The sequence below is a fragment of the Lepisosteus oculatus genome, chromosome 17, assembly GCF_040954835.1.
Source record: "Lepisosteus oculatus isolate fLepOcu1 chromosome 17, fLepOcu1.hap2, whole genome shotgun sequence".
Lineage (NCBI taxonomy): Eukaryota > Metazoa > Chordata > Actinopteri > Semionotiformes > Lepisosteidae > Lepisosteus > Lepisosteus oculatus.
This window is the reverse complement of record NC_090712.1, coordinates 17,396,838-17,416,232: the sequence shown is the minus strand read 5'-3', so window position 1 is coordinate 17,416,232 and position 19,395 is coordinate 17,396,838. Positions and strand designations below refer to the sequence as shown.

The following is a 19,395-nucleotide window of genomic DNA, read 5'->3' as shown; positions in this document are numbered from 1 at the left end:
TTAATCACTCTGCTGCAGATTGACAGAAAAATTCGCACTGATGTGTTTTCACCAGTTGTTTATCAGCTTGTTTTTTCTTGTACCACACGGGTAGCGGGGTGTGTCCCCCTCTGTGGCCACCTGATGGGGCCCTTCATTATCTGACCCACTGCAAACTCCTCTGTGCTCTACCGGGGAGAGAGAGAGAGCGCCACCTGGAGGAGAAGCAGGTCTTTCCCCAGCAGGTCCCAGGACTCGCTGCTGTGTCGAAAGCCAAGGTGACAAAGGTCACCCAATCCTTGGCAACCCCGAGACCCTTGACCTGGCTTAACCTGCACTTTGATTGGCAGACTCAGGAGCTCCTCCTACTGGCTAATGTGAAGGTTTGCAGTCTGGTCCGCTCACCACCAGGCTCTGGTGCTCCAATGCAGCGTTTCCCACTGGAATCCAGGACCATGGGGGGCGTGCAGAGGCAGGTGTAGGACCCTTCTGAGTTCAGACATATTCCGTCTATACAGCTGGACTCATCTTCACACTCGTCAAAATCTGCAAGGAGGAATTTTCTAGTTAGTGCCGATATGGGTCCTAGGTCCCTGACTGCAAAGTTGTAGGTGGAGGGGGTTCTTGCTATACCCATGAAAACATACTGGATCAGTCCAGTAGAACCCAGCTTCAGAGATGGGATTCAAAAGAAAGGTAATAACTCATCTAAGGTTTAGATGGAAAAAAATCTAGAGTCTTGTTCAATCAATACATTCTCTTGTCCTAGCTTTTCTATGTCACACATTTCACAGACAATCTTACAAGACTGAAATAGACATCCTCCTGCCACCAGCACCATCAGACTTTAATCACTTATCAGATTCTCACTGCGTCAGCTGGTGGAGCCATGCTGGGCTCTGGTTTCGGAGTGCTGGATAACCTTCCAGTCAGCCATCTCTCCTCTAAAGGCTGCAGTGCTACAGTGTGCCAGATCATTTGGCCAGATGTGCATTGCCTCACACTGTTTTCTGAATCAAAGTTGAAGCGCCTAGACCACCAATTGGTTTCTGAAATAGCTCTGGCACAGAGTCAGATCCCTGTAATCCCCCCTCCAGGACAAACATTTAAATATTTACACTGCTGTCCCTCAACACAATGGCTGGTGAATGGACACCCCTTGAGAGCTCCTCACAACACAGGTGTCCCTTGGGAGCAATCAAGGGTCCTCACAGCTGCAGAGTATACAGACATCACATTCCCTACTGTTCAGACCTTGCTGCCCTAAGAACATTTCCTCTTAGGATTTAGCTTGTCTTTAAAAAATATCATTTAAAAGAATGTTTTGAATGCCTGTTCAAAATCCTAATCTCAGCTGCTGAGCATGATGTCTTCTGCCTTCTTTACAACGTTTGGAGGTGACATCATCCTATTAAGTGTAGGAAAGGCTCCATGTTTTAGTCATGTACTACAGCAGTAATCCCAGTTAGGCATTTTCCAAGAGAGAGCTATTGCTATGGTAACTGTAGTGGAAACTACAAAAACGCACAAGAGCGCTCACAAAATCCATTTCTAACCGCTTCTTACAAAACAGGGTCATCACAGGGCACAGACATACACACTCGCACCCAGTGCCAATTTTCCAAGAAGCCAGTTAGCCTGCTGGTATGCCTTTGAACTGTGGGAGGAGACCATACTAACACACAGACAACACCCCACGGCCGGACCTGGACCCAGGACACCAGAGCTGTGAGGCAGCGATGCTAACACCTGCACCACTCTGCCTCCTGCAATCACAAAATCAACTGAAATACAGTAAAAGATGACCTAATCATTTGTGATACAGCTGACATTTAAATGTGGTGGGGAGCATAACATCAATACCAGTCCTTCAAACACTGTTTTTCATTTTCAGTCTTCTCACTTTAACTTTACTTAATAAAGAAAGCGTTTCTGACAAAATCTTCTGTTACTCACCCACACATTGTTGCTTTACTACATCGTAATACAAGCCATGTTTACAGTAACACTCAAAACTTCCATGTGTGTTTAAACAGAACCCATCCTTACAGATTTCTTCAGCAAACATAGCACACTCATCAACATCTGTGAAGAGAAAAAAGAAGTTATCAGAAACCTGGTGCGTTAGCCCTTCAAAAGATAATCCAAATATTTCCATACAAAATGTCTAGAACATACAGAAATAACTGTAACTGCTTCTCTTGAGAATACTATTTCTAACTTGCAGTTAAAAAAAAATGTCAGGAATATGAATTCAGTTTGCCATGATTGTACATTGAAGTCAGAACACAAGATTATGTTGTTTCTTATCCATAACACAGAAAAAATCAATGAAACTGAAGTCTGAAAAATATCTTGTTCTTTTGAAGTCGCTGTTGTAATTTATTTTTACTTCAGGGGAAGGCTCCCCCTGCCCCTAGACGTCTGGGACAGGATCCAAGGCACTGTGACTCTTACCAAGAATAAGAAGCTTTCTGATAATGAACAAACAGATGGATTGGACTGAATTTCCACTTGAAATTAGTGTGGACGTCACATATGAGCATACTTGTCCATTGTGTGACAAAAAGAAAAGTTAGGCAAAGACAAAAGGCATCAGAAAGTGGCTCTGACTTGGTTTTTAATTGCAACATGCAGAAAGGTCTGTGTGCGGATTTAGAGTATTAAATCTAAATTGAGTACGGATGCTTTCAGAATCATGACCACATCTCGGTCTCTTTGAAACGACAGAGAGCAGTGCTCAAGCATTTAAGTAAAAGCTCTCCCTCCTGATCCTCTCTCTAACCTACAGGCTGTATGGTCCAACCACACTTACCTTCAAATTTGTCTGCCCCATAATGCGAGTCTGCAGTTGGAATGAGACCCCTTCCTGCAGGACACATTTCGGAAAACTGATCTGCAAACAGAAAAAAAACGCTTCAGCCTTTTTATGGTTACTGTGCAGCTTCATCATCATGTTTCTATTTGTTCAGGTTAAAACCTTTCAATTCATTTTAAAGCTGTTTAACTCCAGAGAACCCTTCACACTTTCTTAAAAAGACAGGTCCATGCAAACTCCCTTTTTGCGAGAATGTCAATCAGCTCATCAATGACCTCCTGGTTTCTACACCACAGACTTGCAAGGCTCTGGAAATCAAACAGCTAGCCTTGAGAAATGCAATTCTCACTCTGAGAGTTCGAAGTCAGTTTCGGTGAGGGTACTGTATATAATGAAACAGTCGAGCTGGTGGGCTTTTCCCAGTTTGCTCGGCGTTAAGGCTCAGCTGGACGTGAGCCTAGTCCATTGCAGGGCATGACTGTAGGGGTGAGGCGGCTGGAGCCCCTCAAAGCAGGGACTGAGACCCACGTCCTTCCAGCTCTGAGCCCAGAGCCCTATGTGCTGCCCTGCACTGCTGCCTCCACCAGCTGGACAGAAAGCATCTAGCCAGAGCAGTGGGAGGGACCCAGTGCTGCAACTCATTCAGAAGAGCATTTTTTAATGTGCCTTCTTTGATTTCTGCAAAACTGACGTTTTCCAGGACTGATTTTAGCACAGATGGCTTCATAAAGATACAAACATGAAAGAAAGCCACAGTAAAATGTTGATGAATTCTATGTTTAATCCAAAAATCTCCCCTAAATGACCAGTACATAATGATCCTGAAGGTCAGGTCCTAGTTAAGGACTCCCGCACCTATTTTTACCAGAATATGCACGTAGCTTGGATTATAGGAGAAGTTAAAATGATCTCCCCTTGTGCAAAGTGATGTTGTAGAAAGCAAAGTTTCAGGTTGCAGCTGCAGATGCATAATTAGGTGCAGGTGTATAATTAATAGGATGCAAATATCCCAAAGTGAGATACAAGTGTCCTTAGAGAGCACTTAGAGACCACCAGGTCAACGCCCTGCAGGTGTGCACAGAGCACTGGAGAATGTAGCGCAGTGTGGAGAGAGAGCACTGGAGAACATAGCGCAGTGTGGATAGAGAGCACTGGAGAACGTAGCGCAGTGTGGAGAGAGAGCACTGGAGAACGTAGCGCAGTGTGGAGAGAGAGCACTGGAGAACGTAGCGCAGTGTGGAGAGAGCACTGGAGAACGTAGCGCAGTGTGGAGAGAGCACTGGAGAATGTAGTGCAGTGTGGAGAGAGCACTGGAGAATGTAGCGCAGTGTGGAGAGAGAGCACTGGAGAACGTAGCGCAGTGTGGAGAGAGAGCACTGGAGAACATAGCGCAGTGTGGGGAGAGAGCACTGGAGAACGTAGCGCAGTGTGGAGAGAGAGCACTGGAGAACGTAGCGCAGTGTGGAGAGAGCACTGGAGAATGTCGAATGTGAACAGCAGGGTGGCAGCACCTGTGCCTGCGTCAGGGCAGGGGAAGAACTCGCAGTTGTCCCCCCAGCCTTCCCCCATGGTGCAGCAGCACTCCTCCCTGGTGATGCTGGGGTTCAGGACGTGTTCGCACAGGTTCTCGTTCTTCAGATTGTAGTAGCATTCCTTCCTGCCAACCCCTGGGACGGTGGCTGTCCAAACACACAAGGAGAGATGAACTGAATCACAGCGCGGACCCACGTCTCCGAGAGAGCTCGACACCACTGCGGCAACAAACGACAAACACGGGAGGGGAGGACAGGGAGCGAGGCGGCTGCGCCGCTCACCTGCAGGCGTGGAGAGGCACTGCCCCGTCATCTGGTCGAACTCCTCGTTCTGGTGGGGGCACACGCACAGGAAGGAGCCGTCCACGTTCTCACACAGCGCCTCTCCACACACCCCGCTCAGCAGCTCGCACTCGTTCACGTCTGGAGAGGGGAGACACCGGGCACAGGGGGGCTTTCACCACGGCACAGGGGGGCTTTTGCCCTTCCCTGGCAGGTGAATTTGCTTATGTTCCGCACAAGAAAAACATACATATTATTTAAGGCTGAATATCCGACGTGCATTTATCTTGGAATAAAAGAGGATTGAAACAGTAATACGTAATGTCTGACGATACAACAAACTCTTGCTGCAGTGTATACGTGCCCTGAGGATTTCATGATCCCTGTGCTTCAACAGTAGCACAGATACACAATGTGTGAACGGGACAGATCCATGAGATCCATGAACTGGATGGTCCCAGTCAGGAACACATACTGTATCTGGTCTTCAACTCTCCAGGCATTTCCTTTTTTTACTACACACAAACACGTCCTTGTTAAAAATGGCACATAACTTTTTGTGCCATATTTAGAGCACAGCACGTTGCCTCCTAACAGTGGAAATTGGGCAGAAAGTTGTGTCTGAAGCACAGAACATACAGTATATGAAAGTTTTATGGAAGACTTTCACAGATTCTCCTTCAGTGACATCCTATTTTACTGATTTTATTCTGGCAGAACAAAATAATTCCTTAAATACAGTTTATACACCTTGCTAAACACAAACACGTTTCTTCTGTACTTTGAAGCATGCAAGAAGACTCAGAAAAACTACAATGGGATCCTTTTTCAGACACAAGCCAAGCAGTACTTTTTTACAATGGTCATATCTCAATGGGCAAAGTTCTGGAGGTTAATGAAGAATTTTAGATCAGCGACTGTAAGATAACAACTTTTTATACAAACAACTAATCCATTTTTGACCCTCATCTTAATCCCTGGGGTCTGTAAGCAAAGATGAGAAATGGTTAATAATACGAGATGTATTTCCATACCACAGAATTTTGTGCAATTATTACATTGGGAAAGACCTTTTTTCAAACAACGTCTGTTACGGATTCTGGTTGCTGATAACATCTTAAAGTTTGACATCTGTGCAAACAGACTAACAGCCAGATCGCATTCATGCAAAGCAGGCTGATGACCTGGCTGTGGATTTAAGGAGCTTTGCTCTGAATCAGGACTGGGCCATATTATTGCCTTTTCACCAGGGGCTCGACCATTGGGTAACCCTGCTTCGACATAGCACCGACTCGAGTGGGAGAGCCTGGGGAGGTGTCGGCCCAGCGAAGAGAAAATGTGCCTGCGATTTCTACGCAGAAAAGTGCAGGCGTGCTCAGGGTGGGAAGGCAGCTGGCTGCCATACCCTCGGTCCTGCTGAAGGAGCGAAGTGTTCCATCAGCCTCGGCTGTGCCCGGACATTATACGCTCACACCGACCGACAAGACTTCCTGCCGAAGGAAATTGGAAAAGATGTGAGCTGCGTGGGCCCAGTCAAGGAAACCACCAAGACTGCAGATTCCAGCTCTCCAGCAGCCTGCAAGGCACTGCAGGGCTGTCCAAGGCATGAGCTCACTGTTCTTTATTATAAGACTTTAAAACAAGGCTAGCTACTAACCAAGACCACGCCATTCCCTAGAATGGAGAACAGAGGGAGATTATCTTCCACAAAATGACCAAGTGCTAGTCGCCTGAAATGATCACTTTAAAACCAATGACACAGCTTCTTTTTTTTTAGACGGGTCTCTGCAAAGATGTTTGCAGAAGTGGATCATTCACACTATCACCTGTCTAACCACTACCTTATAAAAATCACATCCTTTATTCCCAGCTTTCATACATGCTCATCAAAAGTCAAACAGAGACACTTTTAGTACACAGCTTGTTTGCCAATAAGTTAAAGTTGTGCAGTCAACAGAGACCCAGAAGTCTAAAGGCAGTTTTTTTTCAAATTGGTTACATTCCCGAATGAGTTTCTTCTTCCTCATCTGGGATTCCATACAGATACAAAAAGCAAAACTATTGTGTTGACCTATGAAGGGATATCCAGCAGGAGATCACAATTATCAGGCAATATTCTCCTTTGCTTTTGGAGCTTAAGTTCTACCACGGATTCTTTTGATCTCAGCTCCCTCACAATTCTTGGGATCTCGGTTAGGTACTGGCCTGTGGTGCTTTCTGTGTGGCATTTGCTGCTTTTTGCAGTGTGTGTGTGAGTTTACACAGATTGCTCCTTCCGCCTTACAAAGACACACTGGCTTAGATAACTAATGTCTCTAAATTGCCCCTGTGCGCCTGTGTGATGGACTGGCATCCTGTTCAGCATGCAGTCCTACCTTTCATCCTGCATAACCCTTAGAAGGAGAAAATAACTTTTCAGATAACAGATTATTATGTTCAACAAAAGCCCAATGACACAAGATGCTTGGATTTCAAACTTTAAGTCTAGTCCAAAAACTGACGCCAGGTATCTTGCTTTTTTCTTAGCTATCCTTTCAGTATCAAAACATTTTCGAGGTAAACAGCTGAAGACCAGCACAGAGAGCAGGAGATGTTTTATGGATTGCAGACCTGAACAGAATGACAAATGATAGCATCCAGGACAGCTTCTGGCATAGCTCCTACCTAAACTGTCTAGGTGATACTATGTCGATTCCTAGACAGACTGGAACAAATAGCACTTGGATCGTTCTCTCAATCAGAAACAGCTCCTGCCAGAAACAGATGCAGGTCAAAAAATGTTTTCATTCACACAGAGAGCAGCACTATATGGAAGCCTTCTCTATTTGTGCCTCTGTAGCACTCATGAAGAAAGCAGATTTTCCTGACAGTCCAAAAGACCTAAAATGTTAGTTTTCTTATTTTCTGTAACAAAGTGACCCAAGTTTCATATGTCATCTCTTCCAATCAAGCCCAAAAAATGAATAAAACAAAAGTTCAATTTTACATTTATGACAAAATACAAGAAGTGCAAATGAACATATTGCTGTTCTGTCTGAATCTTTTGTTCTTCTGCTGCCTTGGTTTTCCTGGTCTGACGTTCCATAGAAAAGAACTGCAATTCTTTGTCATTTAATTTTTGTTTCGTACAAGCAACGGTGTTTAAGTTATAACAGAAGCTAGGAATGATAGCCTATAATTTGTTCTTTCTGTCCCATTACAGTTTGGAGCGTTCCAGCCCCTGCAGTAGACCTTGAGCAGTCCTTCCATAGCTGTCCCTGGGCATCCTTCCTCTAGAAGAGTAACAGTCCCTGGGCAGTCCTTCCTTCCTTTAGAGCTGTCCATGGACACTGCTTCTACTCTAGCTCTCCCTGGACATTCCTTTCTCTATAGTATGGACATTCCCATTCCCTCCTCTATAGTAGGGACATTCCCATTCCCTCCTCTATAGTAGGGACATTCCCATTCCCTCCTCTATAGTAGGGACATTCCCATTCCCTCCTCTATAGTAGGGACATTCCCATTCCCTCCTCTATAGTAGGGACATTCCTATTCCCTCCTCTATAGTATGGACATTCCCATTCCCTCCTCTATAGTAGGGACATTCCCATTCCCTCCTCTATAGTATGGACATTCCTATTCCCTCCTCTATAGTATGGACATTCCCATTCCCTCCTCTATAGTATGGACATTCCCATTCCCTCCTCTATAGTATGGACATTCCCATTCCCTCCTCTATAGTATGGACATTCCTATTCCCTCCTCTATAGTATGGACATTCCCATTCCCTCCTCTATAGTATGGACATTCCTATTCCCTCCTCTATAGTATGGACATTCCTATTCCCTCCTCTATAGTAGGTGAACCCGGAGCGAGAGCCCAGGGGGGGGTGAACCCGGAGCGAGAGCCCAGGGGGGGGGGTGAACCCGGACCGCTCTCACTCACCCACACAGCCGTAGCTCTCCTGCGGCTCCTGGAAGCCCCGGTCGCACAGGCAGCGGAAGGAGCCGGCGGTGTTCTCGCAGAAGCCGTGGCTGCCGCACAGCGTGCCGTTCGCAGCGCACTCGTCCACATCTGCAAATGAGACAGCACAGACAGCGTCAGGCCGCGGCCCCCGAGCGCGCGCCCCGGAGCCCAGACAGAGCTCCCGCCGGACGAGGTCCCTCTGTTGATCCCTCTCCCTCAAAAACACAAGGGGACCTGCACCTCCACCTTGAAGTGAAAGTACCACTGATCCTTTTGTTTGATCATGTATTCTTTCCTGCTGTTCAGTAGGAGCCGTCTCCGGCTCCGGCTTGCTCCTCTTCCTCTTCATGCGGTCTCCAGCTCGCTCCTCTTCCTCTCCAGTCTCTGGCTCGCTCCTCTTCCTCTCCGGTCTCCGGCTCGCTCCTCTTCCTCTCCGGTCTCCGGCTCGCTCCTCTTCCTCTCCAGTCTCTGGCTCGCTCCTCTTCCTCTTCAGTCTCCGGCTTGCTCCTCTTCCTCTCCAGTCTCTGGCTCACTCCACTCCCCCACTTCAGCAGCTTCTCTCCCTCTCGAGTGTGTCTGAGGACACTCCTGTATTTCAACACAGGCCTGATGCTTTTCAGCCGTGAGCTGGCTTTGTCTTCAAGGGCCTTCAGCATGACTCCTCCTTTTCTGTGTCCGTCTATGGCAGAGCCCCATCCTGCTCTTGGTCTCTTCACGTTTAAAGGAGTGAATAAATTTGAACTGAGATTTTTCGGGTTGAGCTTAGAGAAGGCACTGAGGTTCAAAAGGGGCACTTGAGTTAAATATATAACACATAAAATGCATTTTTGCTAAACAGATTCCTTTGGTCTAATATGTTTACAGATTATGCTAGTTGCCACCTCTCATCGTGCAATGATGACCTGGAATAAATGTGTTACTTTATGTTACAAGACAACATTTCAAGATTGTACTGTGTGAGCAATTGAAGCTTATCATTTACATCCTGAGTATTCTATATTGTATTCAAATCTAAATTTTCCATTAGCATCCCACAATGTCTGTGCAAAACTGATTCACATAAAGCAGAATGAAAGCTGACATTTTGATCTCAGCTACAGTGCAAGCAGTGCAAGCAGAGCTCTGTCTCTTAATATAGCTCATTGCGGTATTGAGTTTCCATGACAAAGGAAAAGAATTCTGTGAAGCGAACATGCCCTGCATGAGGGGAGAGGACAAATCTATAAACCGCACATAGCACGCAAACAATGCAGTGTGTGAAGAACAAGTAACACACATGTAAGCAGCTCTTGATATAACACAGCAGTACAGCTGACAGATTAAGTCTAACGATGTCACGGAGCAATAAAACAGCCACTGATATGCTACGAGAAAGCAGTAGTCTCTTCATAGACATTTCGATGAACGAGACTCAAAAAATGACTTTTGGTACCAAAGGGTGTACTGCAGGTGGATAGAGTAACATGGGCAGAACTACTAACAGGTGCCCTACAGACACACAATTACACTGTATTGACAGATGTCTATAGACAGTACATTACAGACACTGCCCTTTCATGAAGGTTCAAAGGAATACCATGAGAGCGTGTTGTTAGAAACTTGGTGAGACACCTGAGCTTCATTAGGACACAGGCAGCTGGTTATGTTTGAATGCAGGAGTAAAACTAGGCAAAGACTTCCTTAGCATCTGGTGAATTTTAAAGAGCAGCATTTCATGGTTTTAATCTTGGTTTTAGAGGTAGTAACAACAGCTTTCCGCTTTTCTCTTTTTATGTTTAGTATCATACTGCTGATACTGTATATTTCTGTCTAAAAATCTTAAAAGGCTTAAAAAACGTTTAGGCGGTCTTACCCTGTCTAATTTTCCCACCACCAAACCACCATGTAAAACCACTACAAGAGCTGTGCTCGGACACGGTGCAACCAACAGCATAGTTATCACTGATGGAACCTCATTCCACCATGTGACGCACATGTGCACGCTCACCCATCACTGCACACAACGCTAGTTGCATGTGGCCATGAAGACCTTAGACTAATGTGCAAAATGAGGATGAGGTGAGGCTGTAAGCTGGCAACGCAACAGCAGCAGTGCCACAATGCAGGCGAGGAATAGGAGAGCTCCAGCAGTCAGCCTGAGCGACTCACCGACACAGATCCCACTGGGCTCTTCAGTGTAGCCTGGAGGACAGTCCACGAGGCACCTGTACGAGCCCTGGGAATTCTCACAGCGCCACGTCCCACAGACACCGCTGTCTTCCTCACACTCATCAATATCTGTTTGAGATCAATTCAGTCACTTCTCAGATCAGAAAAGCAGAGAAAAACTGCAAATAACAAAGAGGAATGACACTGCTGTTTGAGAGGTTATGATCTGACCCAGGGACCTTCACTTAAAATCTGAATCTTCAAACTGCGGGTTTGTCTGTACTGCTAGGACGGGAAGGAGACGAGGCTCCTTAATGAAAATAACTTGGACTCTTCAATTGTGATATTAAAAAGCAAAGTGTTCCACACAGCTAGGAAGGTCCATAAGGATAATACTAAAGTATTGCATTCAATGAGTCTAAAAGCTCTTCCTTGCTTTCAGATTCACAAATGCTTCAAATATTGACCAACAGCTTGCTGTTTCACAGTTGATCTCCTTACTAAGTATGACCTTATGAAATATCATGAAATATCAAAGGCTTAGATTCCCTAGTCTTGGGTCTAACAGGGTATACGTTCAGCTGGGGGCAAGAGACTTGAAGCAGATTGCTTACTGCTTCCCAGGGGAGTAAAAGTTTTTCGTCACACCAGGGAGAAACCACTGGGCCACCAAAGAGCAGACGCACATGAATGTGTCATGCCCTAACTGCGCCTTCTGAGGACCACAGAGGAACACACATAAACAAAACATGAAGGTCATTCATTACAGGCGACATCACCACAGGGGAAATCCCCACTCAAACGAAGCACTGACAATCTACAGGCTACTAACTAGGAACATGAGTTTACCAAGGCAAGTCTCATTGGCAGCATGTAGGCGATAGCCTGCAGAGCATTCGCATCTATAGGAGCCCTCCGTGTTGGCACAGAAACCAAAATGGCATTTGGTACCATCTGAACATTCATCCACATCTGGAAGAAACACACAGTACCTGTCTGAGTTAAAGAACACACTGGACAAGACGATCACATACAGTAACAGCAGTCCAAGGTTAGCAGACAAGGACGCCCAAAAACATTGTTCTAAGCCAAACTCAGTGAAAAGAACAATCACATGGCTGTCTTGGGACAATAAAGGACAATGAAAGCGTGCATCGGCCCAGATTACGGACTGCCTCTGGTCTGAAGCAGGAAAAAAAACTCCAGGAGACAGAGAAAACAAAAACGAGTTTACAACAGGCAAACTGGGCTGGCATGTGTTCATTTCTTTCAAGTAATGTCAGTATTCGAATTCTGTTATAATAAAATAAGTAATAAAAGCACATAAAACATCAGCACCAGACTTGTCAGACAGCCATGTGGCTGTGGGATGAAGCTAATCCAAGCCAGCTGTCTGCTGACCCTGCACTGCAGACTCCCACTCCTTATCCACAAAATCACAATCTTTACTTTCTGTACCTTAAGTCAGGTTTTTAAGTCCACACTTCAATTTCTTCACCATCAATTTTGAAACAACAGTTCGGTACACTGAACATGTTGGAACATGAATGTTCCAAGAGGAACATCTGGATTCGTACCTATGCTCTTACGATGCTGTCTTTAACAAAGGTGTGTTGTCTCATTCAAATCACATCACCTCCTGGAGGGTAGAAGATTTGCCATTTCTTGCCCAAAGGGAATTGTTCCACCTACTGGTCCTCAAAAAACAACCAGATTTTCACTGGAGGTCTCTCATCCTAGAGAGCACAGCACAGCTCCGCTTCTAAGATCGAACTCTGTGATGGTACAACTAACATCACTTTATTAACACTTTACAATTTCTTGCATTAGGAATTATCTTTTCGCATACCCCAGCTTGCTCTCCATGAGACACACAGACAGGGAGAGAAGCTTGAGGTCAGAGCGCAGGGTCTGCCATTGTACGGCGCCCCTGGAGCAGACCTAAAGATTCCAGAGGGCAAGTCAATCTTCGAAGGCTCCAGCCATGCAAGTTACACAGGTACTTTTCAATAAGTAACTGATCAAAAACTAAAAGAAAACAGGTAATGTGTCTTTTAAAAGAAAACCTTTGTCGCGTGCAGGCTGAGCTCTGAGCTGGGCATTGTGGGTTCAAGCCTGGGTTACGTCGCTAGCCAATCATGACTGGGATTCCCTAAGCGGCAGAACATGATTGGCTGAGTTATGCCAATGGTGGACGGGACTGGTCAGTCAGGGCTCTCTTGTCTCCTAGCAACCCAGCGACCCCTGAGGCCTTCTGCTGTTACAGGGCCAGAGGGGCCTGAGAACCATGGCCAACTAATCCCACCCAGCCCCTGGCAGCGTTCAGCGTTCAGCGTTCAGCGTTCAGCGTTCAGCGTTCAGCGTTCAGCGTTCAGCGTTCAGCGTTCAGCGTTCAGCCTTCAGCCTTCAGCCTATCGGCACTGAACCTCCAGGGGCTGTGCTGACGTGTTAAAACGCAGGTTAGTGGTGTCTGCCTCCGCTTCCTCATTCTCCTGTGTTGTGTGGTTGCAGAGTGTGGAGCCGCAAGTCAAAATGTGGACAACTCACAATTACTGGTTCTGAATCGGGGATGGCGTATAAGCAAAAAAGAGATTAAAAAAATCAGAGATTGAATGAAACCTAGAGGACTAGACTGGAGCCCTTCCTTCCTGCTGTAAGGTTGCAAACAGTTTTCCTTCTGCTGTTGACCATTAGATTTTTTGCTGCTTGACAAACAGCAGGTACAAACTGGCAGTGTAGAACAGGACAGTCGAGCACAGCAGAATAAATACCATTGCAAGGCAATATTTCAGCAAGCCTGCAATCTGGCCCGAACATCCAATTTCAATTCCATTGTTTTTCTGCTTCTTGACATGTTTTGCTAGACTGCTCTTAAAACCTGGTGTAAGACTTTTATTTTCAGCAATAAATAAGGGCATTCTTTTCTTTTATGAGGAACCAAAAGAAAGAAAAAAACTAGCCAATTTATTAAAATGCACTAAAGAGAGAGGAATGCCTTTTGAAAACAATCTGCCCACATCTCTCCCTTTTCAAAGGAGATTATTTTTTCAGCCAATACTGGGTATAGTAATATTACCTAACCGGTGTTTATCGGTTAACCAGAGAGTTAAAAAGCTTAAATATTCATTGTGAACATTAACGTATGTGGAAACATTTCTGAGTTGTACTGATTTCCAAATTAGACACTTTCCTTAGTGTGGCCGAGAGCCACACTAACGTTTTGTACAACAGACAAAAGGTTTTGTCTGTTGCACACCACAGTAATGTAAAACACTGCTAACACACAATCCCTTCTGCACAGGCAGGTCTGGTTCTGAAGATACAAACGCATGTATAACACACAAAGAAAAGATCATAATCTCAAGACTGGGAAGCAAAAATGATAACATGAGCTTAATAATAATGCCTGGTCAGAGGAGGTAGGAATTTACCTCCTAGCTGGACAAAACTCTTAAGAGGGGTAAAATATTCACCTGAGGAATAGTACCTTTAAGCCCTTCTTTAAGGCTACAATGATTAGCATTTCTTGCAAAAAGGCTTTCCACAGGCCTGTCTGGCCTGTCTAGAGGCACAGTCAAGAAGCAGGAGCTGAGCGAGGGGCCTTTCCTCTCGCTTCATCGCAGTGGGTTCCAAGGCAGCTTGCGAGCTGCAGTTCTGGAGTCCAAAGCAAACAAAGTCGGGGCCAGGCCCTGAGGTGCTGTACAGGCCGGGCTGGAGCGAGGCAGAGCAATCCACAGCAGGCAAAGGCAGGGCGACGCTGTGCGCGCCTCGCCAACCTGCCCCTCCCCTCCCCTCCAGTCTTTTCTCTTCCCTCTCGAAAACGATTTTCCGTCGCAGGGAGCAGAACCAGGGCGCAGCCCTGCACCCTCGTCTCCCCCCTGAACTGAGCGGCCAGAATGAGCTCAGTCAAAGACCTTGACTTACGACCACCTCGTTGATCTAAGGAAATTTACGTTCAAACTAAAATAAGGAAAAGAAATTAATAGAACAAGTGGTGCTAGCAGTCAAAGTGTATTTTACAGGAAAAAGGAGGCAGTAGATTTGGCTTTCAGAAGAGCTCTAAGTTTGCGTTCGTGCCCTTGTTTTGTTCTCCTCCTGACTCATTAGCAGTGACCTCTTGTGCTGATCCTCAGCTCCCGCTCTCGCGACCAGCCCTGCGCAAAGTATTTCTCCTTGTCTAGACAGCCAGCTCAATGGCCCCTTCTTTTTATTTTTACTGCAGGAAAAGGCATTTAAAACAACTCTGGCGATGGGAAAGCCTTTTGGCAAAGGACTGCTGGTGGAAAATAGCAGCAACACATGTAAAACTAATTAAACACCACTTTCCAGAGGCAACGAGGCATCTTCTGAGGGTGGGAAAATATACAAGGAGTATCACAAGATGAGATAAGACAAGCCCTTGATCCAGCAAGCCACCTGTAGCTACAGCTGAGATTCTTTTTCTGCAGCTTGTCAGCAGTCACGCAAGCCACTTCTGTTTATCTGGACCACAGGAACATTAAACACTTCTAAACCAGACCTCCTTTGGCAGGAACAGTTCAGAAGAAACAATCACGCTAACTACAGCCTCTCTGTGCAAATGAAGCATCTCCGGTACAGACAGGTGAAAGGGAGTCAATTTACAGTATCTTGACACCCGTTCATTTTATTTCGGCTGATGCTTAAATTTCCATCTGCTATCAGCCTTGCTTTGTCTTGTTTCATTTCACCTGTAATTCTCATACTTTCGGGAAATTCTTTCAGTCTGTTGATAAATTGCCAAATAGTCAAATGATGAGTAATCCAAATTTTTTTTCAGGTAGCCAGCAGCATGACCCTGACTACTGTTCCTGAATTTGATCTATTAATCCTATGCCCTTGGAAGATTTCCTAAGAGATCACAGATTTTGTTTTCCTTGAAATTCCTGAGCTCTAGCAGCCAGTTAAAAAAAACAAACAAATCAGAAATAAGTTGCTAGCCAAATCCACTCACAACCTCCATGTGGCTCAGTCCTTCTATATAATGTTTTTTGTAATAATCCAGAACAAGAGACAAAAACGTAAAAAAACAGTTCTGTGGCTGTAGCAGGTGTTGTAATTCTCTGCTGTTGACAGTGCTTTTGCATATCCAATAAACCTGACAATAGTGTATACACAGAACAATTTAAAGATCGTGAAATGACAATGGGGAAAAACAGAACCAATAGAATTCACTCTATGACTGTATGATGTATACAGTATGATGTATGATTAAAGACTGTGTGTCAGTGAGAAATGTCAATATCACTATTGCCACAACTGATATCTTCATTGCACATTAACATTTGATCAGCTGAGAGCCACAAACAATGAATCAAGAATTGATGAATGGAATCCAGAAGTCAAATAAATAAGCACAGCTAACCAAATGCCCACACGATGTAAATGAGCGCTCGGACTGCAGGCTGCTTACCTTCACAGGAGTGTGAATCCTCAGCTGCAGCAAACCCCCGCTCACAGATGCAGTGGAAGGATCCCTGAGTGTTGAAGCACTCCCCATAGGGGCCACACAGCTCGGAGTCGTCCAGGCACTCGTCGACATCTGAGAAAACAGCCGGAGGGGACAGAGGGTCAGCAGTATGGCGCAGCCAGCTGGCACAGGGACAGCCACAAGCGTGCAGGTTTTGTGGGTCAGTGATCAGGCTTCAACTAATCTGTTCCAATCGAACAAACAGTCCAATGAAGTCATGAAGAGATGAGCTGGAACAAAATGATCTGGAAATTGTCACTAGGGTGGCAAATAGCATCCTCACTAGTGAAAACAGCACCTGCAATGGTGAAAACAGGAAGGATTGATTTATTGGATGACCCTGAGCAATAATGCATTGGAAAGATGCATCATTGCTATTGGCAATACAATGTATGGGAAATGGTTGCACAGAAAACAGCAGAGACCTAAGCTTCTGAGATCCTGCTGCTAATTTAATTACGACAGTGCACAGGTCATCTTTAAACAATCATGCTGATCTGGTGATGCTGTTGTTCCATTGCTTGTACTACAACATCACCGCACTGCAGAAATAACCACAGGCCACAAGCTGACACATTGGGACTTGTGTTTGTTTCAGTTTATACACGGAACATTAGGCAGACAGTATATCAACAAAAGCAATGACCTTTTCCAGCAAAGATAAACTGGGAGAAATTACTGATGTCATTTGTGCTTTGCATTGCAGTAAAGGACTTTTTAAACTAATTTTCTGTCTATAGGTATGACAAAATGTAGGCATTTGCAATGTAAGAGTTTAAGACAGACAAGGTCCTATAGATTCTGGGGGAGACACTTATGAATGAAACATTTATTATGCAAGTGGAATTTACCTTGACACCTAGTGCTGTTGACCACTTGGAAGCCATCTGGGCATGTGCACTGGTATGATCCCATGCTATTAATGCACTGGCCAACTTCTCCACAGGCCTCCCTGAACTCCTGGCACTCATCCACATCTGAAACCATAAAGCAAAACCACTTCACACTCCACACATTTGGACACTGACTCTGGAGCTGCAGATGAGACCGAGTGTCTAAACTAAAGACGCTGAGCATGAACTCAAGAAAATCATCAGCACCTGTCATACCATTATGCTTATGCTTGCTAACGTGCTAAGGTCTGATACAGTAGCATACTGTACCTACCAAGTGTGGTATGACTGCACAGATAAACGTGGCTTGCCTTCACAGTGGTATCTAGGTAGAGTGAGATGTGGAAGCACTCATATGTTATTGGCCCTGTAAAGCCCAGAGAAGCCCTGCAGGTGTGTGACCTGGTTTCAGGTGAAGCCACTGAAGAATCTTTCTTCCATCCCCATAAGGGGTTAAGAGTTTCTTACCTTCACACTGGTCACCAGCAGGTGAAATCCTGAACCCAGAGCCACAGGTGCAGATGAACGTTCCCTCTGTATTCCTACAATGCCCCCTGGCACAGACTTCCTCATCCTGACATTCATCAACATCTGGGAGCAGAAGAGATTATGGTCCAGACATTGCAGAGGGCACCATTACCCTGTTCATCATGGAAACTGCTCAGCTCTTAAGATACTGCACAACTAATTTTGAGACCGACGAGGCCCTGATTCAGCAGTAAGCTTTAGTAAGATCTGAGAATCGTTCCCTCTCCTCTGCCAGCGTCCTCCTGGTCAGCTTCCAAGTGAGGGCTGAACTAGGGTGTGCCCCCACTGTGCTGAAGAATAATGTCTAGCAGCTTGTCTCCAGACACCAGATGCTTACATTATAAAAATGTTACTCATTTCAACGTCATCTTTAAAAAACGTAATAGCTGGGTTTTTTTCCATTTACTGCATGTTAGTAATTGTCATTTGCAACTTCTCTTTAGATTTAAACAAACAGAAGTTAAAACCTAGCAGTTTTTGTGGATCATAATGCTCTTTTCTATATCAATCCGGCTCCTACCTCACTTCCAGTGTTCACAAGTGTCCTTATTCCTTTCCCAGCTGGCACCTGAGACTTTATTTCACAAGCACTTTTAAATACTGAGTTTTACTGGAAGTTGTAAACATAAAAAAGAGGAAATTACCTGTGCAAAATTTGCCATTTCGACTCAACTCATATCCTTTATTGCATCTGCAAATGTAGGATCCTTCAAGGTTGGAACACTTGCCATTGACACACAGTGACTTGTTCAGACACTCATTGATGTCTAGGTGAGGGGAAGAACAGGAAGAGAAACGCTGGTATGAGCTATGAGATACCTACTGTATGTTTAACCAAAGGAATTTGACACTGATCATACATAATGAACTTCACAAACAAAAAGGCAGCTTTTCACAATTTGGAAATATTTCCCCCCCGAGAAATTCTATACGTTGACTTTTCATTCCACCATCTGTAAGGACTGTGGGTCGGTGCTCAGGAATGTTGTCTGGATTAACTCCTGCACTCACATTCCTCAGTTCTTCATGGTCTTTATTTTTTCATCCATCACTAAACTACTGTACTATCCAGTTCTGTCTCATAAGAACACTGAAAAATCTGCTGCAAAGGCCACTTATTTCAAAAGGAAAATGGCAAGGGCTGGCTTTCTGGATGAATATCCAACTGACACGGAGATATTTACAGTAGTAAAGTTACAAGGTGATTGCATAAATAAGTGGTCTGTGCAGAACTGCATGCTTTTATTTTTCAAAAAAAAATGTGGATGCCAGTCAAGAATTCTGAATCTCGTAATTCCTGGTGCCTGTTTACTTTGGGTTTTTTTTTTTACTTGCTAGCTTGATCTTTTGCAATGAATGATGTGTTTTCAGTTATACAGTATGTTGCAGGAACTAAAGTACTAAAGTATGAAGCCCTTTCCAAACACCAAAGAGCTCTTGCTATGCAATATCTTGGTATTTCATTTCATTACACTCCATTCACTTGGAATTTTTAATATACTTCTTATTGTCTGCAAAATGAAACAAACTAATCGATATTCACTGCTATTTGGATAGTCCTTCACTGGTATTGGCATCTCTAGGACACTGCAGCTCATGGTGGGAGTTGGACTGGGTGGCCTGTTAAATCGATAGTTAACACCCCAGAAAACAACTAGGATGCAGATACAAATGCAGCACTTGCTCATGGCTCAATAAATCCCTCCTTACTCCGAGCGTGTGTGTGTTTTCTGTCAGGAAGACAGTGAATGATCTATACTGTCTGAAAGACTATACAGGGAT

General features: G+C 44.9%; 1 protein-coding gene across 5 annotated transcripts in view; it reads right to left on the bottom strand.

Annotated features, from left to right (window-relative positions):
• ltbp1 (latent transforming growth factor beta binding protein 1) overlaps positions 1-19,395 on the bottom strand; it is a 99,578-nt gene that overhangs the window by 5,697 nt on the left and 74,486 nt on the right. For 4 of the 5 annotated variants that reach the window (XM_015362996.2, XM_069179882.1, XM_015362997.2 and 1 more), the window contains 12 exons: positions 18,258-18,380; positions 17,554-17,676; positions 17,044-17,169; positions 16,136-16,264; positions 11,554-11,676; positions 10,705-10,833; positions 8,536-8,664; positions 4,612-4,752; positions 4,309-4,476; positions 2,795-2,875; positions 1,936-2,064; positions 385-525 (listed from right to left, as the gene is read on the bottom strand). In XM_015362996.2, the coding sequence (XP_015218482.2) occupies positions 385-525; positions 1,936-2,064; positions 2,795-2,875; positions 4,309-4,476; positions 4,612-4,752; positions 8,536-8,664; positions 10,705-10,833; positions 11,554-11,676; positions 16,136-16,264; positions 17,044-17,169; positions 17,554-17,676; positions 18,258-18,380 (1,542 nt within the window). The remainder of the gene's footprint in view (positions 1-384; positions 526-1,935; positions 2,065-2,794; positions 2,876-4,308; positions 4,477-4,611; positions 4,753-8,535; positions 8,665-10,704; positions 10,834-11,553; positions 11,677-16,135; positions 16,265-17,043; positions 17,170-17,553; positions 17,677-18,257; positions 18,381-19,395) is intronic. The other variant, XM_015362999.2, reaches the window with a different exon arrangement.